General features: G+C 36.9%; 1 protein-coding gene across 1 annotated transcript; it reads left to right on the top strand.

Moving 5' to 3' along the window:
- The first annotated feature begins 7,841 nt into the window (after positions 1 to 7,841).
- On the top strand, positions 7,842 to 11,903 carry LOC114181947 (TMV resistance protein N-like). Its single transcript, XM_028068636.1, has 5 exons — positions 7,842 to 8,456; positions 8,766 to 9,870; positions 10,030 to 10,320; positions 10,421 to 11,209; positions 11,290 to 11,903. Exons 1-5 carry the CDS (start codon positions 7,999 to 8,001, stop codon positions 11,851 to 11,853), a joined length of 3,207 nt encoding a protein of 1,068 aa, XP_027924437.1. The 5' UTR covers positions 7,842 to 7,998; the 3' UTR covers positions 11,854 to 11,903.
- Positions 11,904 to 12,514: the final 611 nt, after the last annotated feature.

Raw genomic sequence — 12,514 nt, 5'->3', positions numbered from 1 at the left:
TTTAGCTTATCTCACTGATTTTCACAACTCCAAGCATTTGGCGAAGTCGTTCGAACTGCTCCTGCTTCAGTGCCTTGGTCATTATATCAGCTAATTGTTCTTCAGTGCAACAGTAGCTGAGGCACACAACTTGTTCTTTAACTAAGTCTCTAAGAAAATGAAATCTTACTGCAATATGTTTACTCCTCCCATGGAAGACAAGATTCTTGGACAATTGAATTGTTGAATTGTTATCACATTGGATTTTTGTTGCTTCCCTTTCTTCTGATCCAAGGTGTTCTAAAATTCTGCGAAGCCAAATACATTGACATGCGCAAAATGCTGCAGCAATATACTCTGCCTCAGTTGTAGACAAGCTTACTACGGGTTGTTTTTTTGAGGCCCATGAAACAGCACCAGTTCCTATTAGAAAGACAGAACCAGAGGTGCTTCTTCTATCATCTAAATCTCCTGCATAATTGCTGTCGCTGTAGGCAATAAGACCAGTCTTTCCTCCCTGTTGGTAGAAAATGCCGTATTCGATAGTCCCTTTAAGGTATCTTAAAATTCTCTTGGCTGCAGCCCAATGAGATTCCTTTGGATTTGCCATATATCGACTTATAAGACTTACCCCATACATTAAATCTGGCCGAGTGACTGTGAGATACATGAGACTACCAATTACTTGTTTGAACTTTGTGGCATCTACTGGAGTCCCTTCCTCATCTCTAGATAATATTGTTCCTGGTACAATAGGATTCCTTACAGAATTGCTTTCTGTCATATTGAATCGTGCCAAGATCTCTCGGGCATACCGTCTTTGACAAATAAATATTCCTGCATTGCTTTGTACAACTTCTATTCCAAGAAAGTATTTCATCTTGCCAAGATCAGTCATATCAAATTCCATCTTCATTGAGCTTTTGAATTCTTCACACATGTATTTGCTGTTTCCAGTAAAGAGCAGATCATCAACATAAAGACTCACTATTAAAATATTACCTTGACTTGTTTTTGTGAACAAGGTGTGTTCACTAGAGCATCGGTTGAATTTTTCTTTGGCAAAGTAGGTTTCAATTTTACTGTACCAAGCTCGTGGAGCCTGTTTGAGGCCATATAGAGCCTTTTGAAGTCGATATACCTGAGTTTCTCTGCCTTTCTGAATGAAATCCGCAGGTTGTTGAACATATATCTCTTCTTGGAGATCACCATGTAAGAATGCACTCTTTACATCAAGTTGAAATACATCCCATGCACTTTGAGCAGCTAGTGCTAACAACAATCTTACTGTATCAAGTCTTGCAACAGGTGCAAAAACCTTAGTATAATCTATGCCATACCTTTGCGAATATCCTTTTGCCACCAGTCTAGCTTTGTATTTTTCTACCTGACCATCTTCATTGAATTTGGTCTTAAAAACCCATTTAATTCCAACGGGTATAACTCCTTTTGGTGGATCTACAAGCTGCCATGTGTTGTTTTTTTCGATAGCTTCCATTTCAACTTTCATTGCCTCTCTCCAACGTTGACTCGTCCAGGCCTCTTCAAAGGTTTGGGGATCCGCAGAATCAGCAATCATCATTGCCAACAACCCTTCATCCTCTTCTACTAGCATATTTGTTTCATAATCAGTCATCCATAGAGGAGGTTTTCGAATTCTGGTTGCCCTCCCTGAAGCTGCAGATTCAGTTTCAATGTGTTCTGTGATTGACTCTGATGCGCTTTGATTCCCATCCGTGCGAATTGTTGTGTCTTGTGGTGCTTGTTCATGTTCATCTTCTTGGGTCACTCTTTCCTCCCAATCCAGAGTGTCTGCGGTGTCTGCCTTATTCTTCTCAGAATCATCAGACCAGTTCCAGCTTTTTTCTTCCTCAAACACAACATCCCTGCTAACTATAACCTTTTTTGTAATAGGATTAAACAATTTATATGCTTTAGATTCGTCACTTACCCCCAAGAGAACGCACTTTTGACTTTTGTCGTCCAACTTTCTTCTAGTTTGATCTAGAACATGAGTATGTGCAATGCAACCGAACGTTCGAAAATAATCAACACATGGTTTTGAACCACTCCATACCTCTTCTGGTGTTTGATGGTCTATGACAGATGTTGGACTCCTATTTTGAACATGCACACACCATCGTACTGCTTCAGGCCAGAAAGGTTTTGGAACCTGTTTTTCATGTCATACAGCACGCACAGCATTCATAATGGTACGATTCTTCCGTTCAGCAATTCCATTCTGCTGTGGAGTGTAAGCAGCAGTCAACTGTCTGGATATACCCTCCTGAGTGCAGAAATCAGAAAACTCCTTCGAGGTGAATTCTCCACCTCTATCAGTCCTAAGACAGGTGATAAAGGTACCAACTTCTTTCTCCACCCTGATTTTAAAGCTCTTGAAAGTGGAAAGTGCTTCGGATTTTTCATGTAAAAAATAGGCCCAAGTCTTCCGTGAATAATCATCAATGAAATTTATTACGTACCGTTTGTTGCTATGAGAAGGAGGTGATATGGGACCACAAATATCTGCATGAATCAACTGGAGCTTTGATGAGGCTCGCCAGGTGCTTTGCTTGGAAAAAGTGTCTCTGTGTTGTTTTCCCACCAGGCATGTGGTGCAGATTTCCTTGGGTGGTTTCAAGGATGGTAGACCAATTACCATTTGCTTATTTGCAAGTGTTTCGAGACCTTTGAAATTAAGATGTGCAAATCGCTTGTGCCATAAATGACTTTTTGTGTCTGAGGCCTCTACAGTTTGAAGGCAACGGGGTTGTAGCGAAGCTGTCAAATGAAACATCCTGTTTCCCTGCATTTTGGTCTGTAAGATGAGTCCATGCTTTGGATGAAATACTTTGCACATACCATTTTGGATTAAAATAGAAAAACCTTTCTCTTGTAACTGTCCAAGACTTAAGAGATTTGTCTTAAGTTCAGGTACGTAATAGACATCCGATATGACATAAGATGTGCCATTAATCTCAATCCTAACACTCCCTTTTCCAATAACAGCTAGAGTTGAATCATTACCAAGTCTGACTGTTTTGTTGACTCCGTCTTCTTCCAAATCAACGAACCACATTTTGTTTCCGGTCATGTGATTGCTACAACCAGAGTCTAAAAACCAATCCTCCTTCTGGACAGTTTGTGTGCCCTCATAAGCAACCAGTAGAACTTCTTCCTCCACCTCTGCTGTTGTTTCGGATGATGCATAATAAACCCTTTTTCCAGCCTCTGGACATTCATATTGATAGTGTCCTAACTTGTGACAATGAAAACACTCAATGAGTGCTTTATTTAACGTAAATCTCCCACGCCCTCTTCCACTTCCATACATGCTTCTTCCGCGGCCTCGACCTGCTACAGGTTTATCAGCATGAATAACCTTCAGCACATGTTCATCCGGTTGTGCATCTTGCATCCTTTGTTCATGGACAAGTAAGCTGCCATGAAGCTCGTCTAGGCTGAGAGTACTCAGATCATTGGATTCTTCAATCGAACATACAACGTAGTTGAATTTCGGGGTCAAAGATCTGAGAATTTTGCTTACCACCATGCTTGTTTTTATCTCTTCTCCATTGGATTTCATCCTATTGACAATACCTAGTGTGCGTCCCACATAGGTATCTACTTTCTCACCTTCTTTCATTCCCAGCAGTTCAAACTCTCGACGCAAAGCTTGAAGCTGAGAACGCTTAACCCTTGTGGACCCCTGATATTTCTGCTGCATGGATTTCCATATGTCCTGTGATGTGCTCTTGTCCAATATTGTTTCAAGAATCTCCCTATCAATTGCTTGAAACAAATAATTCTTCACCTTCAAATCCTTAAGGTTGGCTTCAGATACGCTTCTCCTCTGTGCTTCTGTTGGTGCAACACCAAGCGTTGGAATTCCCTCCTCAACGAGCGACCACAATTCTTTGCTTCGTAGAAAATTTTCCATTGTCATGGCCCAGAAATCATAATGGCCATCAAACCTTGGGATGGCTGGTTGCACAAATTTTTCAGCCATCTTCTCACTTTTACTCACGCTGTTTTCTCTCGTCACTCTCTTCCACTAAATTTTACTGTGCACACTCTGGATCAGGCCCCTTACGGAGCTCTGATACCAATTGTTATATAAGGTCTGCAATATTCACTTTTATGAGAGATATTTTATTGATTGCAACGTTGGCTTTAAATAAGCCTTTACACAGAAGGTAACTGTTTAGCAGTTACAGCAATGCCACTGAAATAGAAAAATGCAGATATGCCTACCACTAAACTAGGAGAAAAATATGCAACTAAAGAAAAGATTCATCTCCCGTCATAATAGGAGATTTATTCGAAACATTAAATAACATGGTGTCTTATGTGGTTGGGCTCAGGTCTCATTGGTGTTGTTCTCCCCGGTGAAACCCCCTCTGTAAAACCTGACAAGTGGTATCAGAGCCGATGGTTGAAACCGGCTCAGACGAGTACAGTATGGTCCCTGTATCGAAAGTCTTCCTGGCAAGGCTTCCAGGTAAGCGTGTCCCGTTAAGATGAACGGCGGTACGAGAAGGGGTACTCACCCTTGAGGGGGAGAATGTTAGGAATCCAAGTGTGAGTCTAAGTCCCACATTGACCAGAATTGAGAAAGTAGAGCACCATATAAGGATCAAGGCCCATAAACCCATTGCCTTAAGGTTTTGGGTTGAGAGTGGTGTCAGTGTCTTATGTGGTTGGGCTCAGGTCTCATTGGTGTTGTTCTCCCCGGTGAAACCCCCTCTGTAAAACCTGACACTTACACCACCACAAAAGTGTGGCCATGCAACTTCTTTATAACTTTTCTTCCTTTCTTTTTTCGCTTTTTCTTAGCTCTCATTTTATTTACAAGTCTCATGGCCTACCCTACCCAACTATGACAACTCTATTTGGGTTTATGTTGTATAAAATACATTTGAAATCAATTGACATTGGTTGATCCATTTGGATTTCGTAAATCTTCATGACTTTATGATTCTGTGTTTTCAATCTTTCAGGTTTTAGCCTTTTTTTTTAGGGGAGAACTGACATCATGCATTTATTAATGTGATTGCAGTAGTGAGTTTGTTTTTGTTTTGAAAAAGCTTATGCGCTGATGTGGTGTGGAATAAGATAATGATACTTGGAGAGAAAATTTTAGCATAATTGAATTTTACACATGTCCTCAATCAAGTCATGAAATGTAACTGTTTTATCATGAATGGTTAGCTACTTCTTTTAGTGCCATCTTCCAATTCTCCATATTATGTTCCTCAAGAAGCCTTTTGGGTAGTCTGGCCAATGCTTCTCCATCTTGTAAAAGACAGGCAACATCAAGAATGACTGCAAGTTCATGTAAACAGACTTTAAGTTTACTTTAAGTTCTGGTGTTATTACTTCTCCACTCTGAATGCCCTCATCATCAATGAAAACGTGGATTCCACTCTCATCAAGAGCTTTGTGGCATGTGTCTCAGAGAAGTTTATTCCAACAAACCAACGTATGATTTGGAAATGAATAGGGATTATTTATTTTTTGAGAGAAGTTTCATCCGCGTAAATTGAGTTATGTGTGTGATGTCCCCGTAATATTAGGAAACATAAGGGAACTTTCTTTGTAGAATTTCCCATAGAAGAATTCCCAGTTTCATTTCTTAATCTTACTGGGTTCAAGCATGTTGTTAAATTGTGATAAATTCCCTCCCAAAGTTCTTTGTCTTATTATGTTCCTGTACTACAGGGTCATATCACTATAAAATTGGATAGACTATAGAATAAGAGTGGAAGCATGTGGACATTACATTCCAAGATTTGTTTCATACCTAACTCATCAAAGCAATGGGAATCCGTGTAGGGAAAACGGAAAGAAGGACCATGAAGGACATTCGATATGATAATCCTTACACCACCACAATAGTCTGTGGCCATACACAACTGTTTTTTTTTTTTTTCTTTACCTTTTTTTTTTTTTTTTAGCTCTCATCTTATTGGCTTGATTACGTTTTAAATCATGATAAATTTTGAGAATTCTAATAAATTTTTATGGTTTATATTAAGTATTTAATAAGTTTATATTTTCTATTAGCAAAGAAGTGATATGGAATTATAAAGTTATAAAGACATAAAATTTTTAATTTATGAAATTATAAAATTTTAAAATTTTAAAATCATAATTTATAATTTCAAACCTGGAATCCATTGTCATGTTTATTTCTCATGCTTATTTCTCATTGCTTCCATCTCCCTCTTCATTTCTTGCATCATAGCCATGGGATCCATATGTTGCTCGATGACTTCTTCGACTACTATATTACTCGTCATATTACTTATGGTTCCCATGGAAGTAAAAGAAATGTTTCTTCGACTATATTACTCGTCATATTCCTTATGATTCCCATGGAAGTAAAAGAAATGTTTGTTCGGCACCACGGTGATGCCAAAATGTGTCTATAGAATTAATCAAACACTTCCAACTCCTCGATGTCTCGATTTTCGAGTCGCTTCTATCTTTGTTTGATATGAAGAGTGTTCCGATCGTCTCAAACAGTTTCAATTTAATGCTTAAGTATAGGAGTTTGAGTACATATTATTGAATGTTGTAATCAATGAGTGTTCCAACAATCATACCTGATACCTTTATATAGAGTAATTGTTATAGGCTTTTACCGTTTTGTTGACCTAATTATGACTCAATCACACCTTAATCAACATTAGTTGGTTGATTCAAGGTTATCATTGACTAAATGTTAATCTTACTTTTTTTTACAACCGATCAATCTTGTTAGTTGGTCTGGAAGATCCATCTAGAAATGTATTAGTCGGTTTTGCTAATCAGTCTAGAAGATCAGTTCATAGGTATACTAGTTCATGTTGTCGATTAATTTAAAAGGTAGATCCAAAGATATATTGATCACTCTTTTAGTCTAATTTATTGACTAAAAGGGTGTGTGTGCCATATATATATATATATATATATATATATATATATATATATATATATATATATATATATATATATATATATAATTTATTGTCAAGAAAGTGTTGGCCAAATAGAAGACCTCCATTAATACCCCTCCATTAAACAAATCTTCCCCCCCCACTACTTTGAACTAATCTCATAAATAACACTCATCCATTCAAATTCTTATTTTATTATTTTTTATTATCATAATAATAATGTACCACAATTTTAAGAATTGACCAAAAGTGAAGACCTATTTTCCAAAAAGTGAACACAATTGCTTACACTAATGGGTGATGATAGGTCCCACGCACTTCACTCTCATAATTTCATATTTGTTCAAAGTTTGATTCCACTTACAGTTCCAACGTGCTTAACATTATCACTATTTTTTCTTTCTTTCACCGCTTACTGCAACAAAACATCTTATGATTTGGAAATTAATAGGGATTAATAATTTATATTTGATTTCTTTTATTTTTATTAACGTGGTTTTCATTGTTTTCATTTAAAAATCATAATTAAATAAGGGTAGAAGGAAGGTTTCTTCTTCAGTTTAATATACAACATAGTTCCTGCTGCTATAGTTTATTGCACAAAATTGGCAATGGAGGCAGAATACACGCGAGTCATCCTTAGAATACACGCGAGTGACGAATAAGGAGAAAAGAGACAGTGATTGAAAAAAGAAAAAGTAAATGATAAAGGTGAGAAAAAAAATTAACAATTAAGTTAAGCATACTGATGTAGAAATAAATCTTAATATTTCAGGAAATATAGTTGTGAAAATTAAGTGAAACAACTAACACAGTTAATTATGTGGTTTTAAGTGTATAATCTTTATAAAATGAACCACAATTGTAAGCATTGACCCAAAAGTGAAGCAAATTAGAATGAGAGCAAACAAATATTTTCCAAAAGTTTCACGCGCTTAATGAACGACAGATCCCACGCTGATTATGGTTTGGTATTTCATTACATTACACTTTACTCTTCTAATTTCTTATTTATACACAGTTTGATTCCACTTACAGTTCCAACACGCTCACCATTATCACTCTAAACTTTGTTCCAATGGCGACTCCAAGATTCGGTTATGATGTGTTCCTCAGCTTTAGAGGGGAAGACACGCGATATGGTTTTACTGGCAATCTCTACAAAGCTCTCTGTAACAGAGGAATTCACACTTTCATCGATGATGAGGAGCTTCAGAGCGGGGAGGAAATCACACCAGCACTTCAGAAATCAATTGAAGAATCTAGGATTGCCATAGTTGTGCTCTCTCAAAACTATGCTTCTTCCTCCTTCTGCTTGGATGAACTCGCAACCATCCATTACTGCCACACCCAAGGACAGTTGGTTTTACCGGTCTTCTATAAGGTTCAACCTTCTGATGTCAGACACCAGAAAGGTGGTTATGGAGAAGCATTAACTAAGCATCAGAGAAGGTTCAAAGATAAGGAAAAGTTGCAGAAATGGAAGATGGCTCTGCGTCAAGTAGCTGATTTGTCTGGCTATCATTTCAAAGACGGGTACACTACCATACCATAACTTTCTTGGATTAAGTTTTACTTCTCTAATAATTTAACGTTAAAATTCTTGTTAACCTTTACCCGTACAAATTATTTTCTGTTCTATCCTGTCAGATTCAATTTAATGACAAAGCTTTTAGTGGAAAAAGTTAGTTGAATGGTAAGAAGTAGAGATATTTAGTTGAATGGTATGGTGTGTATTAATTAGAGAGAAAGATTTTGTAAACAACCAAGAAAATTGAAGTTTACTGCTTTTCTCCCTTTATCTGTTGTGCAACTTCACAAAAACCTTCTTCTCTGTTGAAATAGTGATGGATACGAATACAAGTTTATTGAGAGTGTTGTTGACCGGGTCTGCCACAAGATTAATCCTGCTCGTTTACATGTTGCGGATTACCCTGTTGGACTAGGGCCACAAGTGCTAGAAGTAAGAAAGCTTCTAAACGTTGAATGTGGTGATGGATTCCACATGATAGGGATCCATGGAATGGGTGGCGTAGGAAAAACAACCCTTGCTTTAGCAGTTCATAATTTGATTGCTGACCGTTTTGATGGTTGTTGTTTTCTTCAAAACGTGAGAGAGAAATCAAAAAAGCATGGGCTGGAACACCTCCAAAGCATTCTTCTTTCGAACATACTTGGGGCGAAGGACATCAACTTAACAAGTGAGCATCAAGGAATTTCAATGATACAAAGAAGGAAACCAAAGAAGGTTCTGTTGATTCTTGATGACGTTGATAGGTGTGAGCAGTTACAGGCACTGGTTGGAAGCCCCGATTGGTTTGGTCCCGGCAGCAGGGTCATCATCACAACTCGAGATATACAATTGCTTGCATCTCATCAGGTCAAAAGAACGTATAGTGTCAAGACATTGAACAAAGATGATGCTCTTCAGTTGCTTACATGGAAAGCTTTCAAAACGGAACAGGTTGATCCAAGTTACATGGAGGTGTTGAATGATGTAGTAACTTATGCTTCTGGCCTTCCATTGGCTTTGGAAGTAATTGGTTCCAACCTGTTTGAAAAAAGTGTGGAAGAGTGGAAATCTGCTATCAATCAATATAAAAGAATTCCTAACAATCAAATCCTAGAGATTCTTAAAGTAAGCTTCGATGCTTTGGAGGAAGAAGAGAAGTGTGTTTTTCTTGACATTGCTTGTTGCTTCCAAGGATATGAATTGACAGAGGTTGAGGTTATGCTTCGTGCTCTCTACGATGACTGCATGAAATATCATATTGGGGTGCTGGTTCAAAAATCTCTCATTAAGATTTATTACTCTGGTACAATTGTAATGCATGATTTAATTGGGGACATGGGTAGACAAATTGACCGGAGAGAATCATCGAAAAAGCCAGGAAAGGGCAGGAGATTATGGTTACTTAAAGATATAATTCAAGTTTTAAGGGACAACACAGTAAGTGAGACTCATAGATGATTGGTTTTGTTTCTCAAATTGATATATTTTTCTTTTTAATCTTATATCTCTGTCATAGTTTTTTCTTTTTTCTTTCTAGATGATTTACAATTTCTATAGACAAAACTGGTTGATTTGTGTGGCTCTTTTCATTATCAGGGAACTAGCGAAACTGAAATCATATGCCTGGATTTGTCTATATCTGAGAAAGAAGAAACGCTAGAATGGAATGCCAACGCCTTCAGAAGGATGAAAAACCTTAAAATACTTATCATTCGAAATGGTAAATTTTGCAAAGGTCCCAATTATTTTCCAGAAAGTTTGAGAATACTGGAATGGCATGGATACCCTTCAAATTGTTTACCATCAAATTTTCATTCCAACAAACTCGTGACATGCAAGTTGCCTAACAGTCCTTTTACGTCATTTGGGTTCCATGGTTCATCAAAGGCAAGTATAGAGAATAAATTCTTTATCTTGTAAAATGATAAAAACATTTTTAAATTATTCATACTCTTCTTATTCTATCTTCCCATTATTTTCTTTGCAGAAGTTCGAGAATTTAACCGAGTTGAATTTTGACAATTGCCAACTTTTAACACGGATGCCTGACCTATCTGATCTCCCAAATCTGGAGAAACTTTCATTTGAACGGTGTGAGAGTTTAATTGCACTTGACGACTCAATTGGTTTTCTGAATAAACTTAAAATATTGAAAGCTCAACGTTGCACAAAACTTCGGAGATTTCCACCTCTCAACTTGCCCTCTCTTGAAGTACTTCATTTTCCATATTGTTACAGTCTTGAGAATTTTCCAGAAATATTAGGAAAGATGGGAAACATAAGAGAACTTTATTTGCTTAACCTCGCCATAAAAGAGTTGCCAGTTTCATTTCAAAATCTTACCGGACTCCATGAGTTATACGCGGCATGTGATTTTCTTCAGTTAAATAGCAGTGCCTTGATGTCTTCGTTGACTACCTTTTACGCTTCTCGATGCAAGGAGTGGAAATGGATAAATTCAAAAGATGGTGAAGAAGTGGGCTCAACGTTATCTTCGAATCTACGTTCGTTTGATTTTGAGCTTTGTGACCTGAATGATGATATTTTTTCAGCAGGTTTTACGCAGTTGACCACAGTTACGTATTTAAACCTATCGTACACTAATATCACATTCCTTCCTGAGTGCATCAAAGAATTTCAGCACCTGGATGATCTTGAGGTGAGTTATTGCAAGTATCTACAGGAAATAAGAGGGCTTCCACCAAACTTGAGAGAGTTCAGGGCGATAGACTGTAGATCATTGACTTCCTCGAGTTCAAGCATGTTGTTAAATCAGGTTTTTGTCTTGTTTTTAATGAAATTGATTTGATAATACATAGTTCATTTAATGAATTTCCAATGAACTGTGGCTTGCAGCAACTTCACGAGGCTGGAAAGACTAAATTTGTGCTTCCAGGAGGATGTATTCCCGAGTGGTTGGAGAAAGAAAGCAGGGGACCTTCAATTTCTTTCTGGTTTCGTAATCAATTCCCTCCCAAAGTTTTTTGTTTCCTTATTGGATCTGTACGGGATGATACCCACTTTTACTTCATTAGACCCGTGGTGTTAATCAACGGCAAAGTTCAAGAATATAAAGCTGGTTATCATACGGATGTGATAATGCCAGAATTGGATCATATGCAGCTCTTTGATCTACATGTGTTACCGTTCCGTTATAAACTGATGAAAATGGCTTCAGAAAAGGAGTGGAAGCATGTGGAGGTTACATACGAAGGTTTGTTTGATACCTCACTCATCAAAGCAATGGGAATCCATGTATTCAAATCCAAAAGAGGAGGCATGAAGGACATTAGATATGATGATCCTTATACCACCACAAAAGTCTGCCCATGCAACTTCTTTATACCTTTTCTTCCTTTCTTTTTTCGCTTTTTGTTTGCTCTCATTTTATTTATTAGTCTCATGGCCTATCCAACCTAACTATGACAACTTTCTTTGGGTTTATATTGTATAAAATATGTTTGAAATCACTTGGATTTTGTAAATCTTTCATCACTTTGTGTTTTCAATCTTTAAGGTTTTAGCTTTTTTCTTATAGTGTAGCATTGGTTTTTTTATACGCCCAGTTGACACCATGCGTTTATTAATGTAATTGCACAGTGAGTTTTTTATTTTCGTTTTAAAAAATCTTGTGGGCTTATGTGATGTGAGTAGGAAAATTGTTTACAATAAAATCTCAGAAACTATAATTTGTCTTGAGTAAACTATAATTGTTCTTATTGCAATGTCGTACAAGATTCAAACAAAGCAATATGTTAAAGTGGTCTAGAAATGGATTTTTCTTCTAGTGACATGAGTTTTAATTTTTTTAACTCATTTTATATTATTTTAAAAAAAAATTATCTGTCAATAAAGTTGGCATTATTTAGTAGGATGGATGCTTATGACAAGAATAGAGTTGATAAATAACTATAGTTGAATTTAATTGATCTGAAAACACTTTTTTTGTATAAATAGTTTTCTTGCCATGTCTAGCATAAATTCCTCTCTTACATAGGTTTAATATTTATATTTTTTATAGTTTATGAACTTGTTGTTTGTCCAAGCTGTTTTTTCTGAAAATGCAACTTATGCTAATTAA

This window comes from Vigna unguiculata, chromosome 4, assembly GCF_004118075.2.
Source record: "Vigna unguiculata cultivar IT97K-499-35 chromosome 4, ASM411807v1, whole genome shotgun sequence".
Taxonomy (NCBI): Eukaryota; Viridiplantae; Streptophyta; class Magnoliopsida; order Fabales; family Fabaceae; genus Vigna; species Vigna unguiculata.
This window is presented reverse-complemented; position numbering and strand designations above follow the sequence as displayed.